We start from the raw sequence: 27,233 nt of genomic DNA on the forward strand, positions 1-27,233 counted from the left end.
TGAGGCCGTACGGCACGGTACAGTATTCATAGAGGCCGAAGGGGGTGATAATAGCCATTTTTGGTATGTCATCAGTGTACTTATGGATCTGATGGTACACCTTTTTACAATCAATAATGCTGAAAATGCATGCACCATGTAGTTGTTGTGCAAAGTCTTGAATATGTGGGATCGGGTAATTGTCAATGACAGTGCGTACATTTAATTTGTGGTAATCTCCACATAAGCGGTACAAACCGTCTTTCTTGGAAGCCAAGTGAATTGGAGAAGACCAGTTGCTGGAGGACAGATGGACAATACGGGCATCTAATAGGTATTGTATGATAGCTTTTGCCTGGCGAAGTTTGTGGGCCTGGCTTTGTGACGAACTGGCGGGCCTTTGGTAGTATTCAGTCTGTGGCATGTGCCGTTTGAAATCACCGTGACATGGGGGTGATGGGAGGGTGTCGAATCACTCACAGCCCTGACAGATGAAGAGTCACTGACCTGTGGTGGCGTGCTGTCGCAGGAAGAGATCTGTGGTCCGTGGCTGTGACCTGTGATGAGGCGGGCTCGTGTGTCGGCTCAATGTGAGCAGGTCGCTCGACATGAGAGCGAGGGAAACATGTGTGAGTTTGGCAATCATGCTGCGTGCGCGTGCCAGCTCGCGTGATGCATCCGCAACCAATTGTCGTAGTCTGTTGTTGTTGTTACAAATAGCATCTATTTCATGATGTTTGCAGATGACTTCGGCAATGGAGGTGACGAGTTGAGCAATCGGCAGAAGTGTTGATGAGTGAATCATAACTAAGAGGCAGAGTTGTAGCACGTGGCGTGAAGGAGCCAGGGATGCGTGTACCGGAAGCGTGGTGCACCAGTGCTGCAGACTGTAGGTCTGGAGAAAGTCCATAATGTTGGAGGAAATCAATCCCGAGCAGCAGCTCATCGATATCTGTGATGCGAAACGTCCACGGGAGCAGTATGTCGGGTGTGAGCTGAAGCTGAATCTCGACTGTTCCGTGAATGCTGATATTGGAATTATTCGCCACGCGGTGTGTGGAAACAGTAGGTAGCAAGCTCGATGGCGCAAGTGTTCGTGGCAGAATGCTGGAGTCCACGCCTGCATCATGAGGAAGTGGAGTTTGCAGCATTTGTCGAGAATGTACAGACGGCCGGGTGCACAGCTGGTGTTCTGTGTAGAATGTTTTGTGCATTGGAGACACCCTGAAGAGGCGGCACGAGATGAGGCGCCTAAAGTGGCTCACGCCTGTAGTTTTCCGCCGCGCACAGCAGTTGGCATTTGCGGGCGGCATCGCCGGGTGTTGCATGGAACCAGCACAGCTGATGAGTGGGAGGGAAAGCTGGGCAAGGAGTTCCCACCTCCGTTGCAGGGCTGTGCAGGGTGCCAGCATTGGGAGTGTTAGCCATGGTGGGGACAGGCAGCGCAAGTAGTTTTCTGGTGTGGCTCCCAGGTGGGGATGCCGTCGGCACACACGATGCGTTGGAGTTCGCACGGCTGATCCTAGGCGGCGATAGTGAGGCACTGACACTTGCAGGTGTGCCACCCGTTGGCACCGTGTGAACATGGCTTGCAGGGACGAGGCGTCTGTGCGAATACAGCCGATGCATGCTGTCAGCGAACCATAGGCGTTGGTCCAAAGGTGCCGTCGAGAGGGCGAGCAGTTGCATTTGGATGTCATATGGTAACTTGACTGACCAAATGGCCCACAGGGCTGTATCCGACAGGGTTTGCTGGTTGACCATTGAAGGTAGTTGTCGCCACAGCTGAGACGGTGATCTGTCTTGAATTTGCTCGACATGGATGTTTTGCTGCAGCGCCTTATCTGTAGTGCATGCTAAACATTCCACAATAATTTTCTTCGCCGAAATATACCGTGGCAGAGGTGGTGGTGAATTAATTATATCACTCACCATCACGAGCTCATCGTGTAGATGAGTAATCAAACTGGAGTATCGTGCGTCGGTCGAGATAACACCATTAAATTCAAACACATGCTTGACTAGAGTAAACAAAGTGACAGGATTATCACGATTGAATGGTGGCAGTTTTTGGGGCTTCGACGGTTGTGCGACTGGAGACAATGAGGGGGCCCGGAAACTGGTATCCAGCTTGGAATGAGATGCGTCGTCTGGTGTGGCAGCTGAAGGTGCGAAGTGATGCGACACAGTTGGCACAGAAGACGCGTGATGTGTTGCTGGCACGGATGAAACAGCCGGTGCTGCTGTAAACATGGAACAGTCTGAAATGCGATCAGCGTATGTCGTGGTAGGTGCGGCAGGGACGGCCGGTGCTGCCACACACGAGCAGGTGATCTGGTAGTATTGTGTGGTCAGTTTGCCATACGATGTAGGTAACACAGAATACACAGCACGTGATGCGTTGTCGATGTCGTGTTTCACACAAACACGGTCAGGTGGCATTGTCACAACACAAGAGTCTGTCGCAAGCTGTGACTGGAGTGTAATAATTCGTAAGAGACGCAAACATAGGATGCGGCATAAACGGTAGTTGTCCTGGAGCCGTTCGTGAGGATTCACTCGCACTTACACAGGACAGCGGAATCGTAGGCACACTCATGTTGTTGATTGGCCACATTGTTTATACACTGAGTTGTATCAGAAGCACACGAAAAAACAAAATTTCGGGGTCACCAGTGTGGTAGTTGGATGGTATAGAGGTTGTAGAACTGAAACATACCACTTAATTGATTGAATACTTTTATTGTTGCTAGAAATAGCTACACAAAGTGACACATTAAAAATCCACAGTCGCTTGATTCGACAACATGGCGAACACTAACCTACACAGTTTTTCCAATGAAGTTAGTTCAAAGATGAGTCAGTTGATTGCTTGCAGTTGATAATCGGCGCAAACTTTTGGCATATTACTTCATGCCAGCAAATTATCATAATGTCCAACATCAAATGTATGTTTGTGCATCACCATGTGCATGTCATGTACAGTATTGATTCAGAGGACAATAAATAAATAAATACATAAATAAATATTATACATGGGGTAATTACAAGAAAGAGTGGCATTTGACTAAGTCAAAATAGTTGAATGGCCAATTAGAAGATGCACATGTATTAAAATTATTGGTAAGAAAATTTTCTTGTTGTGTAAGAAAGGAGATCAGACATTGTGGATGGACTAATGTTAACAATGTATTGACTTTCACTGGAGGATTAGATGCACTAAATAAAGAATGAGATGACTACACACACGGGGAAAGTCATGTGGATGACAGGTGGTCCTTATCAAAATAAGCTTCTGAAGAAAAAGGAAAAGGCTTATATAATACTGATATGATGTTAAAGAAGTTTAAATCCACAGGAGAATCTGTGATCTTTGCAGCTTCAATGGGTTGACATTCATTGGATGTCTGGGTTAACAGTTTCAGTATGCCACAATTCACTCTCCCTGGAGCATTTCTTCTACTCTTCATATCCTGTTGTCTTTAATTTAAATCCAATTTCTTCTGCCCTATCATAGAGGTAAATAGACTGATGAGAGTTAAACATACGTCTATAAGGTGTAAGGCAACAGTGAAAGTGTGTTAATTAAGATCTAAGTGTGGAAGACATACATTAGTCAATAGTGCTTACAAGCAACATAAATATTCAAGGTTTCTTTTAAAGGGTGATTATGTGTGCTTGATCACACACATGTGCAATAAAACATAGGTTCTGTTCTGCAAAAATTTTCTTTACTTATTGAAAGGTTAATTTGTATGTTTCCTATAAGGGATTTTGTACCTTTTCTTTATGACATATTAGCAACATTATGTGAACAGGGAAGCAGGAATGGAAAGAAAACCATTCCCCAAGTGTAGTATGACATGCTAACATGCAAGTGAAAAAGCAATAGTTTGACAGGTCAGTTGTTTTGCCACCGTAACAATAAAATAATGCTAAGACTATCATTATATCTGTGGAGAGCATACCTATGAATAAGTGGAATGGTTACCTATTTTAATATGCAAAAATACTGAGCTTTTAAAAAGGAAAGGGAAATTTTGGGAGGTATAATATTTGTGCTCATTGTATAAAGGCAGGAGAAGAAACTTAATACAAATTTGTTCTCAAAGGTTTATTTGGACAAAATAAATTATTACAGATAATTAATCCAAGGGGTTTAGAGATTAATGAAGCAATTACTTTGTATTTGTAGATATTTATAGACTCCTTAACGGACAGAAAGGGATAAGTATGTATGTGTTAGGGAACATATAAAATATCTATCATAAATGCAACAATATTTGGCTAGGATGCATTAAAAATCTGTATAATATATATTAATCTGAAGTTATAGAAGTAATGAGTAACTGTAGAGATAGAACAGAAATGAAAGACTAGAGGAATTTACCACACAGTAACATGAGAAGGTGACTAGAGGTATGTTAGTGGGATGTTTATGAATTCATTAACACAGAAAAGGAAGTATAGGTGAAAGTGTGTTTATAGCGGGTTTTGAAATGTCAGTTTATAGGTATCAAGGGGAAGCTAAAACTCCAAGGAGAAATTTACTCAAATAAATGAATATGGAAAAAGGGTTGGATATCTTAATTATTATTGGTTTTTGGGGTTCAGTGTATCTCATAGAGCTGAACTATTGGGAAAAAAAGATGAACCCATTAAAGGGATGGCCTATGTGTAGTGTAGGTTTGGTGAGCCCATTGACGGGATGACCAAAATCACTTTAGGGGTTAAGACTGGAATGAGGACACTAGCACTGTAAGGATGATAGGTGATTGAGAGGTAACTTTCTACAGAAGGTAAAAGCAGTCATTACAGGGATAAGAAACTGTGAAGTAATTGTAGTTATTATATGCAAAGAGTTCTCCAAATGGGCAGAGTACAAAGAAATTACCTGGATAGTGCCAATTTATGACAGAGGTGTTTCCATATATGCTTGACATAACAGATATCTGAGATTTGCAGTTAGCAGCTCCTTGAGCATGATAGAACCAAAAATTTTCAAAAGGAATATAAATAATGTATTGTGTGTGTTTAGAAAACTTATGAAACATAACTATGATTACATCAATTAGAAGAAAGAGACTGGTCTTCTTAAGTGCTTAGAACCAAAATAAAGTAGAAAAAGGTGGGGCACAGTGCAACAGAAAAGTTATCTTTTGAAAAAAAAGACAAAAAGTTGTGAAAATGCTGTCTTTCCTCATGTCTTTATTTAAGGAACCTTAAACAATAATTTAAATTGCACACACTCTATTTGGTTATGAAACTAATGTATTTAGTCATAATATTAAGTGTGACTGCAAACTGTTACAGTGTGCACCAGTGTGGGGCAGTGTAACACATACTAGTGTACAGTGTAACAAGCATGGTTTTGGTAAGATCACTACAACACTTTTTTCTGACATATATGATGTATCAGCTACAAATGGACATACAAATGCATTGGGATTTTTGGCCCCCCTACAGAGAAATGTCACTTGATAACCCCATCGTTATCTTCGTACTTGATGACTTTACCAATGGAGTGAACTGAGTTCTTGCCGGGTATCTCTACTGCAATGTAATCTTTTTGAATAGCTGGGCAGTTTTCTTCTTCTTTATCATCAGTTTGACTTTTGATATCTCCACTGTCTGAGCAATCTGAAGGTTCACATGTTTTATTTTCAACTGTCCCAGCTAAGTCAGACTCTCTTAAAAATAGACATCTCTTGTGAGATTTGCATTTATTTTCCTCTTTCACCTTCTGTGGTCTTGAATGTGCTTCAAACACCACTTTAACTGGAATATCTGTTGCAATGCAACTCATTTACCTCTTTGTATTTCTTGTTGAAGTGAAGTGTGTGTGTATGTGTGTGTGTGTGTGTGTGTGTGTTTGTGTGTGTGTGTGTGTGTGTGTGTGTGTGTGTGTGTGTGTCTGTGTGTGTGGTCTATTGTTGATGGAGGCCATAATGGCTGAAAGCTTTATTTGTAAGTCTTTTTGTTGTGTCTCAGCGACTCAGCATCACCACTATATGGTATTTTCCTTTTCATGAAGAAAATTACTAAATTCACAAGCAAAAATGAGATAGCAACACCAGAAGGAACTGTTGATGAAGCAGAGAGATTTTGAGTGCAACCACTAGTTACAATAGGTAATTATAGACTGATATTCATCACCAATACTGAGCAAATGGATGCACGTGCACTTATGATTATATGATAACAGCTTTTTGAGCTATCAGGACTGAAAACCAAGAATGAGAACTTGTCCAAAAGACATACACCTATACAGCACACTACTTGCTGACACTCAATGGAGAATTTCTTCCATGTGCATTTTTCTGTTCGAAGAAGCCAGGAATAAGTTTGGTTTGAGACTCAGCAATGAAGTTGAATTTTTGTAGTTAGTACAGAAATGTCGTAGTTTCCTGTTACAAGTCAGAAAAATTAATGAAAGAACTTTAAAACAAATATTGTAGTTAGTTATAAAATCATATGTTGGAGAAAATGACCTTTTATTACTAGTTGACTCATGGAATGGTCAGATCAATACTACACTGTACAATGAGTTCACCGCAGATAACACTGGGAAAGGCTACATGCCCTATGAAAGTTATAATCCAAAGTGTACGTATTTGTGTCCCTCACATGATGTTTATTTCTATCAGCAGGTCAAAAATGTAATTAAGAAAACTGGTGGTGCATCTGAATTGTTACAGAATAAGCAGAAAATATCTAAAAATTAAGATGCAATTAAAATTCAGTCATTGGTTCACTGGATTTTAAGCTCATAGATTTTTTTTCTGAAGTGATAAAATTATGTTTGGAATGCATCAAAACAGATGAAAAACCAGTATTTCAGAATTTTAATGAAATAAGATTCACTTTGCATTTATTAAGAACCTAGTGTCACTGAGGTAAAGGATATGCTGTAATGCTGTTTCAAAAAATACTGCCATTCTAATTAATGGTAAATTCATCCTGTCTGCTATCTGAGGGTGATATCTTTTGAATTTTGGTGCACCTGAACGAATAGTTTTAGGATGAGATACCTGGAACTTTAAACTACATTACCATTCAGTCCTTTTTTTCAATATACATTCCTCACCTCTTGTTCTTTCCTTGTTACAGCAAAGCAATATTTTTAGGGACACATTAAGGGGAACATACACTGAGAATATTTAGATATATTAGCTGGGTGCAATAAAAAGGTATCCAGGAATTATAAATCCTAGGGAAATGGTTCCATGTGATGAAAAATTACTAGAAAAATTTTATGTGGACAGTATATCATGGCAGTTGACCATGACCGTAAACAAATGAGAACTCAGGCTGTCCCAGTGGAGGAGAGTGATGTGAAGGAATAAGCCCCACCTCTATCTTGAAGGGCTGCCCTCCTACATCTGTGTTCTGTGCTTCTACGAAAGCAGAACTGACACAATAGTCACAGGGATTACTGATTCCTTTTGTTGTGGTGAGAGTTGCTTTCGAATCCCTTTATGCACCAGGATTAGTCTCTTCACCCATTTCAAAATAAAAAAAAGAAAACAATCCACAACACAAAGCAAACTGAAGTACAGAAAGCATATTGTAGTGGCTACAGCACAACTGTTTGCTACAGATGGCAGTAGTAGTTCAGACCCGACTTCTACCAGTATCACACTCCCCATCTAAAACTGCCACAATATAGTGTCCACATAATGCCAAAAAATCAGGACATGATTTGGAATCCTAGGTAAATAGCGATCTTGGTATAGTACCCTTGAAATAAGTAAAGGAGAATTTCTGTTATTTTGTTACATAAAAACTTCTACCTAAAGCGTCATAAGTGGAAATGGCTGGCTTCTGTTTTTTCTAGATTTGTCCAGACCCAATGAGTAACATAATGAAAAAAAATTAAGTAATCACTTGACTTAATTACCTTTATTCCAGCTGCAGCAGATGAAGGTGGTATTGCATTGGTGAAGAGATATGTTCGACTAGATTGTCTCAGGAAACAAATCAGTTCCTTTGAACCTGCTGTATATCCTCCAGTTCCACCACCTAATGCCTTTCCAAGTGTAGAAGTAATCACATCTGCTACACCCATCATGCCACACAATTCCTCAGTTCCCCTGGAAGGATTGTGAGAAAATATTTTCACCAGTGAAGAATTAATATCTTTTTATTTTACATTATAACACTCTGCCTTTATTTGTAATCCAAACCTATTTAACTAGTTATTAATCTAAAAGATGTAAAATATTCCTACCAACATGTAGTAAGAACTTTTTCCGCTTAGTAGTTGTGAGTAAATATGTAGCTCTCCTAGAAGGTGGTCCATACATTTTCCAACATCCAAAACTTAACCTTTATAAATATGTGAATATATGAATTATATTCACTCTCTTGAAAACTACTGAGTTACATCTACATACAGACTCTGCAAACCATTGTATAGGGTATGATGCTTGCTATTGTACCAAATATTAGGTTTTCTTCCCAGTCTATTAACAAATGGAGCATCAGAAGAACCAGTCTAACTTAGTCATAAATAGCTGCAGTATATTCTTAAGATTTTTCGCTTAACACTGGTTCTTGAAACTTTGTAAATAGGCTTTCATGACATAATTGGCATCTAGCTTCAGGTGTCTGCCAGTTCAGGTTTTTCGGTGTTTCTGAGCCACTCTCCCTTGAATCAAACAAGCTGTGACCACTCATGCTGCCTTTCTTTTATAAATTCATTGTCCACAGTTAGTCCTATTTGGTATGGGCCCTACACTCTTCAGCAACATTCTAAGATGGGATGTGTAAGTGGTTTTTAACCAATTTCTTTTGTAGACTGATTGCATTTTTCCAGTATCCTCCAGTCAATGAAAGTCAGCCAGTTGCTTTACTACAGTAAGGCCTAAGTGACTGTTCCATTACATGTTCTTACAAATTTACACCCAGGTATTTGTATGAGTTAACTGAATCCAATTATGACTCACTAATATGGTAGTCTTAGGATGCTACTTCATTGTGTTTTGTGATGTGCACTTTGAACTTTGAACTTTTAAAGCAAGTTGCTCATCTTTGCACCACCTTGAAGTCTCATCAAGATCTGGCAGAATATTTGTGCAGCTTTTTGAGGAAGTCCTTCACAATAAATAACTGCATCATCTGCAAAAAGTTTGAGTTTAATATTAACATATTTTGCCAGGTTATTAACACACAGCATGAATGATGAGGGTCACTATACCCTTCCCTGGGACACACGAGAAGTTACTTCTACTTCTGTTGCTGACATTCCATCCAAGAATGCATGCTGTATCCTCCCTATTGAGAAATTTGAATCCAATCATAAATTTCATTTGATAACCCATATGGTAATATTTTCATAATTTGTAGACTAAATAGATGGGCAAGAAAATCAAATTGTATTAGGTACAAGTTTCTTACTTGTTTTAGTTTATGCTTGACAGCTGACTCACAAGAAAAAATGGGTACGTTTTCCCATTGGTCTTTCAGAACAAGTAAATTTAATGAGATCAACTTAACTTTTTTCAGTTATTTACTGATATAGTCTCATGAAATGAGTCAAGTAGTTGTATACAAAGTATTGAGCAAATAAAGTATATTCTGTGAAGCTGATGGAAATATGGCTCAACACACAGTGGGACATTACAAGCTGTGCGTGTATACTGAGTTCAATTTTCTGTCAGCTTACTACTACAAAACTTGTATGTCAAGCAGAGACCACCAAAATAGGATGTTTTCCGACCTGTCACAGCTAGATGTCTAAACATACTACTCCCTGTTACAGTACAAGGATTTTCATTATACATCCATTCACCACCTGCCTCTGAGGCCGACATTGCTAATGCACACTTCTGCAGTGTCTGTCAACACAGAGGTAACCCCATTCAAATCCTGATGGTGGAAAAAATGTGCCCTGTCAGTATTTAGCCAGTAAGGGGAGGAGACATGGTGGCATACAGTTCCTCATAACCAAACTTGATGCCAATGTCCTGGTTTAAATACGAAATGTCTCCACAGTGTCTCATTAAGTGATGGTGATCTGTCTGTCAGATGGGGATGCTAAGCTTGGTGGCCTTCTAGGTGCTATATACGAAGGCTATGTGCTGGCACTGGGTTTCTCCCTCTCCCTTCTCTCATCATCATCATCATCATCGCACAATGCAAGCATTACACTCCACACAAACACATGTACACACACACACAAACACACACACACACACACACACACACACACACACACACACACACACACACACATGTAGTAGTACAAATATTGTAATCAAGGATGTTGAAAATAAATAATAATAATAAAACATCCCTTTTCTAACCACGCACACACACACAGTATTGGTTGTTGAGGCTCTGGAAGATGTTGACAACAGCTTCAAGTGAAGTGTTGTTTAGAATCTCTGACACATTCCGCTGAATTGACTTAATATCCACAATGTGCTCCCCTTTGAGCAGATATGAGTTTGAGGAGAAGCCTGAAGTCTACTGGGGCCAAATATGAGAAATATGGCTGAAACTGGTGCACAAGAACATTATTGAGAGGTGGTGCATTGTGATTCAGAAAAAACTATTATTGATATGATGGACATGATCTTCATTTCTGAATTCGGCTTGTGTGTCATCATGAAGTGACCAACTTCATATGATCACCACTCAGCCAACTGTCTCTTCATCAATGTGTCATATGCTAAAGCTTTATCATTTTATATAACATATTTTGAGTTATATAGAAGACGAACAATATACTATGTGTTTAGATTTTGAACACTTGATTGCATATTTTTACAAGGCTTGGTCAGATATTTCATCAAAATATTTATATATATGTATGTTGCTTCAAATGATGTTTAACAATGATTATTATTGGTTGAAAACTGAGAGATGATTATAAATATGTAGCTGTGTAACGAAATTAATGTGTATCATGTTCCTCACTAGAAGAATCTACTTGCAAATTCTATTAAAAAATCTATGGCTGTTACATAACATAGAGAATTTCATGTATAAAATTTATGCAAGAGATTCTGCCAGTATAGAAATCCAATGGAACAAGTCTAAGATAAATCCAAACAGTAATAGATGTGGAAAGTCATCTAGACACTGGCCAAACTGAATTATGATGTGACTTTACTTGTTCCTGCAAAGAGTATGTGACAGTGTTATTTACAAAAACCTAACTGTATTATCTTTTATTATATATGCAGTACATTTATCTTCCTTTTTGTTTCTCATTTCCTGGGACCAGTCATCCATATTCATCTCCTTTGAATAAAACTTGTGCAAATTTCACATCAGAGATCTTTCTTGTCTACAGCATAATTAGCATCAAATCAAACACAGATATACAGGGTGAAAATTAATAAATCCAACAAAATACAGGAACAGGTTTCTGACTGGAAATGGAGGAAAAAAGATCCTATGAACATGTGTCTGGAAAGAGATGGTGCAATGCAAAGACAACAAACTGCAATGAAATAGAGAAAAGACTTGCAGCACATCCATGTTTCACATGTTCAGAGTGGCCTCCATAGGATTGCAGGTGATAGAGATACTAGTGGTTGTCATGAAGGATACACATAATTGTAATTTGGTGTAAGGGGCAGGGCACTTGCCTGGAGCTTGTACTCGGGTTTGTCTCAATATCCTATAGAACCCAGTCCTCCAAATGTGGTGTACATGCAGCCCAGCACCTCCTGCGCATTTGTCTGTCTGAAAGGACCCATGGTCACACAAACGTCCAAAAAAGAATTGAAGTGTTGTGTGATGTGGTTGGTGTCTGTGAGGGTGCTTGTTTTGATATAGCCATGCTGCCTAGCTGTACACAAACACCATCCTCGCTTGTTCCCAACATGAATACTGGACCATTCTGCTGGTCTAGGTATACTGTGTCAATCACACACCCTGTAACACACAAGGAACACAGAGCACATGTTCAGAAGAATAGTCATTTATCAGCACCATCTAACATGGCAATAATGCATTCTCCAGACACATGTTCACAGGACCTTTCTTCCTTCATTTCCAGTCAGGAATCCATCCCTGCAGCTTGTCAGTTTTATTAATGTTCACCATGTATACAATAAAACAGGCATGGGGTCAGTAAATGTCAGCTGGATTGATCAGGTAATGTATATATTCACAAATTTCTAGTGGTTCTTTGAGTAAAATGATAATCAGTAACTGAAAAATAGTTTATAAACAGAACTATACATGTACAACATTAAATACATAGATGTAAGAATAGTGTTAGCACAATAAGCTCAAAATCTAAAGTAAGTAGTCTCTCAAATACTTTTCCATTAGTATAACTTTAACTTAACTACACTGGTGTCCAAAATTAAAGTAACAAACTGTTATTTCCCCATCCTTTGTCTAATTCACAATATAATCATACAAACTGTCAACAGATGTCCGTACAATCATGTTCTGCATGGAAGATGACATTCCAGTCAACGGGCAACCATGCCAATGACAACGTTAGGACACCTATCAAATGGGCTAGTGTTTCTGGGTAGTCCCACATCTAGAACAGCTGTTTGCACAGTTACAGACAGTGTAGTGAGGTACAGAGAAGGAGAGTCTCTGTGGTGGAAGACTGTACGAAGAATGGAAGCAGGACATCACAAACTAAAGTGGCCCCATGGCTTAATATGAACTGTTGTGTTGTTTCTCAGATGAGGTGACAGTTTACAGAGAATGAAACTGTGTCCCAAGACCAGGGGAGGGCCAACCACAAGTGACATCAGAAAAAAGAGGACTGTTATTTGGCTGTAAGGGCATAACAACACAGCAACTGCATCTGACCTTGCAGCATCCACTGGATGTTGTGATATTCGCTATTTTTGACTTCATTAAAACAGCAAATACGAGTAGTTAATCCTTTCAGCCAGAAGGCAAATACTTGTTTGTAAATAATGATTAATGTATAATGAGGCGTCGCATAGCGACGGTGGAATTTTCTAGTGATGTAATTTGTCGTCTTTGGGCGGCAATAAAAACAGAAAAATACGGATAGATATACGATCCTTCACTATTTTGTTCGAGGGAGAACAAATGAAGCCTGGAGCGCTAAGAAGACTTGTACTGTTTTTCTGAAGTAAGACGGACGCAGATTTGTGGCGGTCTGATCTAATTATTTTTACTAAATAAATAAAAACGTGTTCCGTCTAAGTTTTGAGTGAAGTGTAGGAAGAAGAACTGTTATAACTTACCGTGACGACGCACGAGCGACTCAAAGAAGACAATGGCTATATAAAAGAGCGCTAAATGGACATGATATGGACATAAAAATCTACCGTCATTGTAGTATTAAGCTTAAGGTACGATATATGTTTTAGTTATAATAAATATTTGTTCTGGGAATACTGAATCATTTAGCAGTGCTCATTTCTATTATCTCCTCAGTATTATTTTCATTTTAATTATGCATTTTGCTAATATTACAGACTCCAAGATCAGCAGTCCAATGTGCGTGTTACATTGATAAAAAGAAAACTGTTTTATCGTCTTCTTGCATCAGCTTTAATATCGAATTTCCCTTTTGTGTGATGTTACAGTTGTTTTTGCGCCCTTAAGAACTTTCTGGTCCCTTAGGAAATTGTTTTGTCATAACAATAACTTCACAACCGGGTATGACCGTATCTACGATCATGAAGTAATTAGAAAGACGATAACGCAACTTCTTAATCAATAGCACGCTAGCTGAGACTGCCTCAAGCCACGCGAAACCGCAAGTAAAAACTATTCACATCTCATAATGCAATATTTTATGACAATGGTCAATCCATGATTCTTATGCCAATTGCGATTGATAAAACAGTAAGCTAAATCTCAATTTCCAACTTTCCATTGAATAACAACATCACTTCTATTTTGTAACATCACACTTGGCGCCCGAACAGGGACTTGACCAAAAATTAGTTCAAATTCTTGGAAAATTTCTATGTGCTTGTGTTAATATATGTTCTGTCGTTTCATGTACACATCATCTCTCTGTGAGAATGACAGAAAATACGCTGGTCGATAACGCAGTTTAATTATCGAGAGAAAGGCAAAGAAAAGAGACGTGAATTTGCTGAGACAACATAGCGGTATTCAAGCCATCAAAAAGTAAGTCAGAATTTTGCATACGCAGTGTAGTGCTTCAGTAGCAACGTTGCTTTTCCAAGTCGATCCACATCCTTTCTATCTCCTTCCCGCTATAGAAAATCTGCTTTATTTTATCTTTCAAAGTAAAATTATTCGTAGTCTGATAATAGAAATTATTTCTCCCCATTGTTAGTAGAGCTGTATTGCATTTTCAACATGGTGGATAGTGTGTGCAATTTGCAGTGAAGAGCATCTTCATTCATTTGTCTGAAACGTTTAGATTCCATCTTGTCTTCTCGCCAGATAGAATTTCATTTGTTGCTCACGCGAGAGCGGTGCTCTTAGCGGACTCACCACGTCACTGACAAACGACGAAAGCCTTGCGTAGCACGTGGTTAACTGACGAAAATGGCAGATAGTAAACAGAGACAGGTGACAACAGGAGACGGGAGTGAAGACGTTAATAGTATCCCATACCCTTTACGATCGCGAACGGTAGGTTCCCGTGTGGAAACTGAACTAACCATGTCTGTAACAGGGGAAAGTGACCCTAAAGTCCAAATTCTTCCCGCTGCAGCTACAAATGACCTCGGTGCGTTAATGGAAATGCTGAAACAACAGTTTGACGCAGTAAATGAGACTATAAAAACACAAAATGAGACTGTTAACGCCCGATTAGATGCTTTAAGCGAATCAGTAAAAACACAAAATGAGACTATAAAAACACAAAATGAGACTGTTAACGTCCGATTAGATGCTGTAAGCGAATCATTAAAAACACAGCTAGGCACAATCAAAACAGATCTGCATAAAGAAATTACGGCTGAATTAAATACCCATTTGGGTGAGGTGCAAACTAAGATCAGTGATCAAATTCAGAAAATGCAGAAACAGGTGAAAAGTGAAATAGCTGAAGTATCTGGAACATTAAACACAAAAATTCAGGCAGCTACCAAAGAAATAAACTCAGTTAGAAATGCAGTATCTGACATTGAAGGTGTAGTGGAGGATCTGTCGAGGCAGATAGACTCAATCAATATTGAAGAACAGGTTAAGAGCACCGTGAAAGCACACACGGAGGCATTGTCGGAACACTACGGTGAATGGATAAAGGGTAAAGATATTTTTATCGAAAAGAAGGTCAGGGAGGAGCTTAGGGAGACTGTCAAGGATGTAACTTATGAAATCTTAGCTGCTCCTGGTAAGTCTGGAGACACAGTGGTTTCTGAATTGGGACAGATTCGGAGGACACTTACACGGGGTCTTCCCGAGTGGAAGCAGCAAGTAGTGGACGAAGTCAGAATGCTGAGAAACTGTGTAGAAAATCCGCACACGCATACGCAAACTATAGGGAACAACTCTTTAGACGGTGACGAATGTCAGTCAACTCCTTATTGTTCACCGCCTGATTACATGCAAAACAACAGTCCTGTTGAGTCCCGAGTAGGGAAACTAAATGATCCGCCCACAATTGTGAGTTTAATGCAAGAGGAAAGTGTGATTAAGCATCGCACTTTTCCTGTTTTTCATCCGCAGAAGCGAGAAATACACCCCATCGTGTTCCTAAAGAATTTTTCCGGCATATTTCCCAGGAGCTGGACAGACAGACAGCGTATTCAGTTCGTCACTGGCTTTATTTCTGGTGATGCAGCATTATGGGGAACGGAAATGGTAGACACGTGTAGGAATTATGAAGAGTTTGAGAAAATGTTCTTGGCAAAATTTTGGAGTAATGGGGTACAGCAAAGATTAAGGAAGGAGGTGTATGGTGCGGAAATTTTCAATGAGAAGCATGGAAGTCTCCGGCGATACTTCGAGAAGTATCTAGCAAAAATTAAATTCTGGGATTCTCTGATTTCTTCCAAGGACGTAATTATGATTCTCAAAAGCAAACTCCCTGTGTCTATTAGAGAGAAACTAGTAAATGTGTCCGAAGAAGACACGGATGTATTCCTTTCTGTGCTGGATTCCTTAGATTTAATTAGCGAGGATGTGCGCTCCAAGGTTGGCAGCGGCAAATTCTTCCCTGGCTGCCAGCAGAATGCATCGCACGCGGACACCAATGCGCCGAAGGAGAGAGCGAGCTACTGCGACCGCTGTTGCCAACCTGCCAGCCGTTATGAAAACGCAAATGGCAATAACTTTAAATGGAAGCAGAAAACCAATTACAGTAATCAGCAGAGATACCACCCAATTTACAACCACCAGGAACAACATCAGTACGGAAACCCACCCTTTAATTCTGCGCCTGAGCAGTATGGAAATTCTCCACAAACGATTGGTAATTTTTCAAATGGACCAGTGTACAATCAAAGTTATAGGTCGAAAAATAGCAAGTGGCATGGGCAAGGCGGAGGCCACCCAGCACATCAGAACAACTTTTCACAGAATAGAGGACCGCGGAACAATTTTCAAACGGTACCAAATGCGAACTTTCCTTCACAAGGAAATGATTCTGCCGGCAACCAAAAGATCGGGCGACAGCAGCCGTCTCAAGTATTTTATTCACAAGTGAATGCACCCAGTAGATTTTACCCCTCTACACCGGCATTTGTACCACATAACCAGCACCAATATGAAACGGAACAAACACTTAAGGCTATGAATGACAAACAGGTTAAACATCCTGCGGAAAATTAGAGGCAGCGCCTTTCAGCCTCCAAGAGGTCGCTGCGGATTTTGAGTGGGGGTACTAACGAATACTCTGATTCTGAGTATGTTAATGCGATACGGTACGACCATGAGACCGACTTACGAGATGACCTTGCACGTGACAAAGAAGCTCAAGACATTAACAACATTTATGATGAACAGGTCCAGGCTGCGATTAAGATTTCTATTGCCAACATTCCTTTCACAGCCGTTGTTGATACAGGAGCAAACATCAATGTCATGTCACCATGTCTCTTCAGACATGTGTTTTCTGTTTCAAAAGTTTTATCATTGCCGAATCAGGGCTGCTCCATATCGGGAGCGATTGGTCCATTGAAACAAAGAGTTAGTTTACAGACACAGCCTCAACTGCAGATAGAAAATGTTTTGGTTTCTTGCCTCTTGCTTACTGGAAATTTCCTTGTGTGAACTGTTAATGATAAGTATTGTGTTGAACAGCGCACTGACTACATGGTAACGGCTACTACATGTCATCTGTAAGTATTAAATGCTATGTATGGAAAAATTGTTTATAGTGATGGACATGAACTGATATTTCTTCAACAAGCTGAAGCAGGAAATTGAGGTTGCACCAAGAATTTCAATTTAATTTTAAGTTAGTGATAAGAAAAAAAGTGCTTGCGAGGTGATTGCCCGGAGCTAAATAAAATATGTAAAGGTGAGAAATGGAGGAGGATGCGTAAATAAGCACTTCTCTCAAGGTACAAGAATATTTATAGATTTATTTTTAGTAATGTAAGTACTTGAAGTTCTGTAGTAAACGCCCAAATTACCTGCTTAAAAAAAAAGGGTACATGTTCAAACAGTCCAGACAGTGGACAGGAGTAGAAGAAATAGCTTAAAGTTCAGTTAAAGCGTGCTGTTAAATGGAAAAACAAGTGGTAACCCACATGTGTTCACGCAAGGAGACAATAAGCTGTAGTAAACTAAGTTAGGTGAAATACAGTACAAATAGAGGCAAACCATGAAGCATCAATAATGTAGCGTAAGTACTCCACGAGGCCATTAATTGCTATGAAAGTAAACTATTTCCCTGTGATCTGAGCCCAATGTAAAGAGTATATGAGGAATGTTAGCTGACGAATGGATTTCAGTAGAATCGAGGTACTAAATAACCACACAGCAAGCCCCCTGTATCATAAATAAGTCCAAGTAAAGATCTTCAGAAGATTTGTAGTGTAATCTAGCGACCATTCAATACCCTAATTGGAGGCTAATCCAAAGAACAAGCAATTCAGTGATATTTAAACTTAATACTGACTATAACCAGAGTAAGACGTAGAAGTAGCAAAGCATGCTGTAATGAAAGAGGTTGAAATTTATATATGTGCCTATGTTTATTATGATAATTTTATTTACATGCAGATTTTATTGCAAAAATGTCTCCTGAGACACTCCTCTTATGAAATCCATTTTCCTTGTGCCCGTTCCTTTTGATCCTGGTTCATTAACCCAGACCAAGGGTCGACTTGTAAAAGGCACGTGTGCTTCGGGGCAAAGCAGTGCTTATGAGAAATGAGACACGTTGCGTGATGAACTTCGCTAGCTTTGGTAATGTTTGTTATGGACCGGTTGCGTAAACCCAGTGAACTGTCGGTAATTCCATTCATGCGAAAAATAGTAGACACGCGTTACCCTATTTTTTTTAACAGAGAACGATTGCTGAGTACATGAAGCGAAGAGGGAGAACTGTTGTTATCCAGTCTGCCCTCAAATATAAAAAAAAATTGGCAAGCACAAAGGAAAGCACAAAAAGAAAAAAAAAATATTCAGCGTTAAATGTGTACTCGTTAAGTAGTAGATATGCTGCGTGGCAGTAGAAAATGATCTTAGGTGCACTAAAGAATAAATGCAACGAGTGTTGCGAAGCCTGTAGTTCTCATAATGAGGAGATGAGCCCTTAAAAGAAAGTTTGAAAGAATATTTTTAGGTTCACTAGTGAAAGTAAACCTTGGGATATAAAGAGTCCATTCATAAAGCAGTTGTTCACTGGACTTAACAAAAGGAGTGACCATTAATTGTAAATATTAGCTCGTAAGTGATATTTTGTAAATAGTAGAATATAAGTCTTTCTATACCAGTGGAGGAAACGTGCAAAATTGATTGTTTTGTAAATGAACTCCATCGGCGAAGGAACTAAGCACGAATGCTGTGTGAAGATGCACACTAAAGTGCGACGCGCATAATAAAAATAACTGTTCACTGTATACTAGTGGTAGTGTTGTACTGCAAGTGTAAAAAAGAGAAGTCAAGGCTACGACAACAGGTGCAACGCAAAGTTCAGTGTTGTTCTAAGTGCAGCGACAGCTAAAACATTCGTCGTCACTTACCTGTGAGCCTCATGGGAGGTAGTTGACAGAGAAGTATGGAGGCAGCTTCAGTGTCTGGCTCCTCCGATGGAAAACGCGCGCGAGGTGTTTGTATCGATGCACTCGTGTGATACGAAGTTCACAAAAAAAGGGAGCAATCGACGACCAGCAGCTCTGTTACAGCCTGAGCGCGAACGGATACTAAGTATTGGAGCTCACGCAACACTGTGCAGCCGCTGTGAGTGGCTGACGAAACAATCCAAACTTTAAACTGCTAACCGCCATGACTTCAATCGTACATACTGGAGGAAAGACATTTGTACACTTGTGTGACTACATTTTCATATGTAAATTAAGCAATTTTCTTGAGTTGAAGTTAAGATGAGTGAGAAGTAGATTGTTAGATTACTCAGGCCTTAAAGCCATTAATACCGGCACTCCTGAACACTGCTAAAATGAATTATAATCCTGTCTCTTGATGGACAAAGAAAATGAATGTGCACTATAGGAAGACCCTAAACTCCAGACCAGTCCCGATCCTTAACAAATGTATCCAGTAGCTTGTAAGTCATACTAATAATTTTCCACTTCTTCTGTTTCATATTGTAAATAAAAACCCGGGAAGCCACTTGAATTCCTGGCACCACAGTGGAAAGGACAGATGTACTGCATGATGAACGCCGTAGACAGCTAACACAGAAAGTGAAAGCATCACGAAGTGTAGTGCTACGTTATTAAACTGTAATTGAACCACAATGAGTCAACAGATGCTCGAACATTGTCCACCCTAGTTTAGTGAAAATAAGCACTCACTGTACTCATGTATTAGTTGTTAAGCTCAAGAGAAAGTAATTCCTGAATTCTATCCCCTGAAGTGCGAAATGAACGTTCACTTATTGTTATAAGCAAATATGGACCAAACTTAAATATGCACATAAATGTTAATCTTGGTATTATGGAATGAAGTGACTGATGAACAAAGAATGAAAAACTTTATTTTGAAAAATGATAAATATCTGATATATGTTTATAAATGTGATTTCAATTTATGTACTTTGTACGCCAGTAACGTTATGTAAATGTCACACCAAAAATCACGAATATCTCATGAGGACATGAGGATCGAGGTAATCCTTCGGCATTCCCTCTCTCCTCATGGGAGGCAATGTGATATTCGCTATTTTTGACTTCATTAAAACAGCAAATACGAGTAGTTAATCCTTTCAGCCAGAAGGCAAATACTTGTTTGTAAATAATGATTAATGTATAATGAGGCGTCGCATAGCGACGGTGGAATTTTCTAGTGATGTAATTTGTCGTCTTTGGGCGGCAATAAAAACAGAAAAATACGGATAGATATACGATCCTTCACTATTTTGTTCGAGGGAGAACAAATGAAGCCTGGAGCGCTAAGAAGACTTGTACTGTTTTTCTGAAGTAAGACGGACGCAGATTTGTGGCGGTCTGATCTAATTATTTTTACTAAATAAATAAAAACGTGTTCCGTCTAAGTTTTGAGTGAAGTGTAGGAAGAAGAACTGTTATAACTTACCGTGACGATGCACGAGCGACTCAAAGAAGACAATGGCTATATAAAAGAGCGCTAAATGGACATGATATGGACATAAAAATCTACCGTCATTGTAGTATTAAGCTTAAGGTACGATATATGTTTTAGTTATAATAAATATTTGTTCTGGGAATACTGAATCATTTAGCAGTGCTCATTTCTATTATCTCCTCAGTATTATTTTCATTTTAATTATGCATTTTGCTAATATTACAGACTCCAAGATCAGCAGTCCAATGTGCGTGTTACATTGATAAAAAGAAAACTGTTTTATCGTCTTCTTGCATCAGCTTTAATATCGAATTTCCCTTTTGTGTGATGTTACAGTTGTTTTTGCGCCCTTAAGAACTTTCTGGTCCCTTAGGAAATTGTTTTGTCATAACAATAACTTCACAACCGGGTATGACCGTATCTACGATCATGAAGTAATTAGAAAGACGATAACGCAACTTCTTAATCAATAGCACGCTAGTTGAGACTGCCTCAAGCCACGCGAAACCGGAAGTAAAAACTATTCACATCTCATAATGCAATATTTTATGACAATGGTCAATCCATGATTCTTACGCCAATTGCGATTGATAAAACAGTAAGCTAAATCTCAATTTCCAACTTTCCATTGAATAACAACATCACTTCTATTTTGTAACATCACAATGTGTTGTATCAAGGCAAATGGTGTACAGAAGGCTTTGGCAGAGCATTCTTTATTGTCAGAGACTTGTAGTACGTTACCTCTAATGCATCTTCACAGAAGGGAGTATCTAGTGTGGAATTGTCAACGTGCCACTTGGATGGTCGATCAGTGGGCCAAAGTTCTTTTCATAGATGAGTCAGAATTTTCTCTGGAGAGTGATTCTTGATGGATTCACTTCTGAAGGGAACATGAAACACAATTTCAGGACCCAAACATTGTGTAAAGAGACCCATATCAGGGAGGATCACTAATGATGTGAGCAGGGATTATGTTGATCACTCGAACACTTCATGAAATTATACAAGTGAATTGGCAGGGTTTAACTTCTGTCAGATATCTTGATGAGACTTGGGGGCCTCACACACTGTTGTTATGAAGTGTTTTGCACCCAGACTTCTTTTTGGTGGATGATAATGCTCGACCTCATAGAGCACGGGTGTGTGACTGTTTCTTGGAGACAAAAGATACTGCACACATGATGTGGCCCGTTCGCTCTCCCTATTTGAATCCCACAGAGCAGGGCTGGGATGCAGTAGAAAAATGGGTTGCATTGTGTCAGCACCCACCAACCATTCTACAAGACCTGTGAGCATCTCTGCAAGAAGAGGGGGCGTTATTGCCTCAACATGAGATTAATGACATCATTCACAGCAGACCCTGTCACTGTCAGGCCTCTACTGCTGCCAGAGGTGGTCACACCCCATACTGAGCACATTAACCAGTTGTGGGAATATGTGTGCAAATTCATTAAGTTGGAAAAAAATAAAGAACATCTTTGTACTGTTATGCATGTTGCAGTTGTTATGTTCTTTATTTCTTACATTTTTCTACTTTACTATCACCTATCTATACCATTTTGTGGCAAAATAAATGCAACATTGGAAAATTTCTGTTTGTTGCTTTAATTTTTGACAGCAGTGTAACTGCTCAATAGATGCTACAAATACAACTATACTTACGTTAATGTCTGGATGAACAGATATTAATGATGACTGACAGCCATCTTAAATTAAATCAAAATAAATATGCTGACTGTGAATATCTTGTCTTCAGCTGTGCTGGACATACATATTTCACCTATTAGTGACATATGAAAATTTGTGCCAGACCGAGAACGATCCCACATTTCCCAATTATGATGAGTGGTCGTCTTAACCACTTCAGCTATCTCTGCATGCCTCCTGGACCAAACCAAACTTTCATATGACACAATCTCTACATCCCTATACTATAATCAACTATCAGTTAATGCTTGCAGCAAGAAATCTAGTTTCAAATCCTGGTCTGGTACAAACTTTCATATTTCACTAATGAGTAGTATATCTGTACCAAACAGAGCCAATGCCAAGATGTTCATTGTCAGAAAATTTATTTTGAATTAAATGCAACTATGTCAACTGCAGGTGGCATGGTTGACATGTTGGTTATATTGGCAAAATTAAGGTAAATATGCACATTACTTACAAGACCATAAGCATATTTAAAATTACATGACAGTTGTCATCATTAAGGAAGACAGCACCCCTACAGCACATAATCATTGTCAATGCAGTGCTGGAATAGATTGATGGTAATTCTAAATATTACAAAATATAAATGCATACACAGGTTATCATACGCAAATAAAATAAGAGACCTAATCATTATTTTATTCAGTAGACAATGGATTGGTTGAATCCCCTTTCTGTACTATACAATTGCTCTCAGAATCACTTCATCCATCACCATATACATAAGTTAGTTCTTAACAAGTCTAGTGAGGAATATCGATTTCACTGTCACATTAGCACAAAGTTTTAAAATTTCTGTGTGTTTTTCCATGTACTTACAGTACTAATTAGTGAAATGTACTTATGAAACCACACTGGCTTCAGTTGTCTGAGACTGCAGTAATGTGTGTGTGAGGTGTGTATGTGTTTGTTTGTCATCTAATTCTCATGAAGGCCTTACTGGCCAAAAGCTATTGTTTGTGACAGTCTTTCTGTTGTGCCTATCTACGACTCAACATCTCTGCTATACAGTGAGTAGCAATTTTTCATAATATTGATAGATAGTTTATATTATTTTACTCATTCTGAAGACTGATACAACTATCCTGTTTAGACCTTTTCATCTCTGCATAACAACTACAACCTACATCCATTTGAATGCACTTACAGTAGTGAAACATGAATTTAGGTTTGTTTGCATATTAAATACACATAAAAGTTGTTCACAGACATGTTGACTAAATGAATGATTTAAAAAAAATATAATTGCACATGGCTATTTGTTTGCATATTGATAATATCTCTGACACTGAGATGTTCACATACTGACAGCAGAAGGAGAACTGCCTGAAAGTAGCTCACAAAGATATACGCACTATAATAACATAATTGTATGCAATTTTATTACCGGATGCTGACTGACTGAACTACTGTCCTGTACAACTATTCATAGAATTGTGCAGTAATAGAAGTTCACATTTGTAAATACATTTTGATTTATAGTGGCGAAAAAAAGGCAAAACTAGTGAGTATGGAATTACAGTGAGCCAGAGTGCAAACTTGTTTGACTATGGGTTGGATAACTGGAAAATGACAACATTATATGGACAATATTGTGAATACTATGTATACACTTGACAGGATTCACAATTCCTATCAAAAATGGCTAACATATAAAATTTTCTGTACTGAGTAATTGACAAACTGACATGTTTTCCTAGTGCAAAAGGGCATTTTTATAATCAGAAACATCAGGGCTACAAAACTAGGTAACTGAATTTTGGATATAATCACCCATTAAAAATGGTATGTCCTGGAAGACAAAAATTTTAATTTTGAATAAATTTTGAAACAAGAGTTTTTTGGAAAGAGTAAAATTTTTATTTAAAAGAGTTTTTTGGAAAGAGTAAAATTTTTATTTAAAAGGAATTTCATACGAAATATGTTGCTGCATTCGGAGTTACTTGTTATTTCATTCCAAATTCTATCACCACTCATTTATACTGATCATCAAATTAAGAATATTTACTCATAAATTGTTTTTTGGCACTCAATTAGGTTGTCAGTATCAATAATCTGGAAATGATGTTGTGAATAACCAGGCTACAATTCCCTGCTTGTGAAACAAAATAATAAATTTACATCAAATTCTGGACACCAAATAAAATTAATAGAACATCTTCATAAACATCTGTAAAATTTCAAGGAAGGCATAACAATAAAATACAAGCTAGTACTAGACATTCTAACAGAAAATACACAAAATTATGAACACATTCTAACTCCTGTAACATACAGTCTATAGCTTACAGCATTCTGTATTTACTATCTACCTTCCGTAGGAATGCTGAAGACTCTATACCATTCTATGAAAATAAAAATATAAAAAAGTAAGCAGCCTTTTCCTTGTGTATGTGTACAAATAATTTCATTTATCAACTACATGAAGGCTGCAAGACACTCTGAATACAAAACAGTCATACATGTGTTATTCATACAATTAGATCAAATAAAGAAATATATATATACATATATATATATATATATATATATATATATATATATATATATATATATATATATATTACTGTTAGGCATGGTATAAGAACAAGTGGATTGGTTCTAGCTCGCTTTGTTACAAGGGATCGGCTACAACCATGTCTCACTCCCTACTTGATTAAAGTACTGCTTCCCTTTCATGTCCTTTGACTCTTATAACCGTAGTAGGGTTTCTGTACAAGTTTTAGATAACTGTTTTCTCCCTGCATTTTTCCCAGATAGCTTCAGAATTTGAAACACTATAAACCCAGAATTTCCTTTTGTTCACTCTGTCTCTTAAGATAAGTTGTAGGGTCAGTATCGCCCTGCATGTTCCTACATTTATTTATTTATTCTTTGCCCATGGACTCCAGCTGAAAATCCAGCTGAGAGTATTGGGTGTGTCATACAATAGCCTTTTAACATCAAACTTGATTTCAATATATATATATATATATATAAATGAAACAAATGATTAAACAGAAATAGTCCATAATCATACAAAGGTTTTACATATTTCACATTATACGTACACACAAATCAAAAAAACATACAGAAATGATAATTTTTACAGGTACATTTCAGTAATGATATATTTAAACACCATCTTAGTATTCACTCAAACTGTATATACATTTCTCTGTGAGATATAGTTTCAAATGATTTTTAAAACATTTTAGATCTGTTTCTTTTTTAATGATTTTGGGGAGTTTATTAAAAAACCTTTTGCCTGCTTCTTCTGGGGCAGTCATAGACAGTTTTAGATTTCTGTTTATCATGAGTAATTTTCATTTCCTCTTGTACTGTGTTTGTGTACATCTTTATTTAGGAGGTGTTTATCACTTGACCTTACCACCAATATGCTTTGGTATATATGCAGTGAATATACTGTCATAATATTATAGTGTACAAAAGCTTGCCTACAGGTCGGTCTTGGTGGTATTTTTGCAATGCATCTCACTGCCCTTTTCTGAATTGTGAATATTCTTTTTAGGTAGCCAGCTTGTGCATTTCTCCATATATGAACTGAATAAGACAAATGTGGGAAGACAAGTCCATAATACATTGATCTGAGGACTTTATCATCCACAGTCTTAGCTGTTTTATGCATGATGAAGATCTGTTTGTTTATCTTTTTACACAGTGCATCTATGTGCTCCCTCCATGCCAAATGTTTGTCTATTATAGTTCCTAGAAAATTTGTGCTGGTTACTTCTTTAATAGTCTTTCCATTTATATTAACATTTATATTATAATTTTCACTATGCTTGGTCTGAAATACTACATTCATTGTTTTAGACTGATTCATAAACAGGTTGTTTTGTGTTAAATATTTATTTGCATTTTCAATAGTCAGGAGTGCTTCCTTCTCAAGCTCCTCCTTTGTGTCAGCTGTGCAAATGATTGTTGTGTCATCAGCATACATTATAAGTTTCTGATTTATATAGCTAGGGAAGTCATTTACGTAGAGTATAAATAGTATTGGCCCAAGCACAGATCCTTGTGGCACACCGTGTTTAACTGTTTGTAATTCTGATTTCCCCCACTAGTATGTCTGATTTCTGTGCATTGTTTCCTATTTGTAATGTATGATTTAAGTATGTCATAGCATTTTCCTCTAATTCCATACTGATATAATTTCATCATTAATTTTGAGTGGTTCACACAATCAAATGCCTTAGATAGGTCCATAAAAATCCCACAAGTCTTTTGTTGCCTGTCAAGTAAATTAAGAATGTGCTCAATTATGTCTGTTGATGCTGTTTTTGTTGACTTCCCTTCTCTGAAACCATGTTGTGATGAATGCAGTTTACTGTACTTTGTTATAAAACTTACAATTCTATTCTTTATTATCATTTCATAGATTTTAGCAAATGTTGAGATCAATGATATTGGCCTGTAATTTCCTAATTCATCCCTGTTCCCTTTCTTAAATATTGGCTTCACTTTACTTACTTTCAGTGAATTTGGAAATATACCTTCTTCTATCGCAGCATTCAGCATGTGTGTCAATGGTTTTAATATACATTCTCTGCATTCTTTTATGAGATGTGATGTAACACCATCCAAGCCAGAAGAGTGTTTAATTTTAAGTTGTTTTATTAGGTTTGACACTTCTGCATCTGTTGTAGGTATGAAAACCATAGTATGATTTGTATGTGGGGGGTTTAACAATTTACTTACTGCATTTGTTTTATTTTGACTTATTAATTCGTCTGCTACAGTAATATAATATCTGTTAAAAGTATTGGCTACTTCTAGAGGGTTTGCGTTGCTTTTCCCACTCATCAGTGGGCAGATGTCCTCTGCCCGATTTGTTACTTTTCCTCTCTCTCCATTAATGAACGACCATAAACTTTTTGAGTAGTTCTTTACCTTATCTATAGACATCCTGATGAATG

The 27,233-nt window shown here is 38.1% G+C and overlaps 1 protein-coding gene across 1 annotated transcript in view; it reads right to left on the reverse strand.

Moving 5' to 3' along the window:
* LOC124613477 (2-amino-3-ketobutyrate coenzyme A ligase, mitochondrial-like) overlaps positions 1–27,233 on the reverse strand; it is a 152,264-nt gene that overhangs the window by 56,858 nt on the left and 68,173 nt on the right. The window contains exon 6 of the mRNA XM_047142184.1: positions 7,880–8,072. Coding sequence (XP_046998140.1) covers positions 7,880–8,072 — 193 coding nt within the window. The remainder of the gene's footprint in view (positions 1–7,879; positions 8,073–27,233) is intronic.

The sequence above is a fragment of the Schistocerca americana genome, chromosome 4 (assembly GCF_021461395.2).
Source record: "Schistocerca americana isolate TAMUIC-IGC-003095 chromosome 4, iqSchAmer2.1, whole genome shotgun sequence".
Taxonomy (NCBI): Eukaryota; Metazoa; Arthropoda; class Insecta; order Orthoptera; family Acrididae; genus Schistocerca; species Schistocerca americana.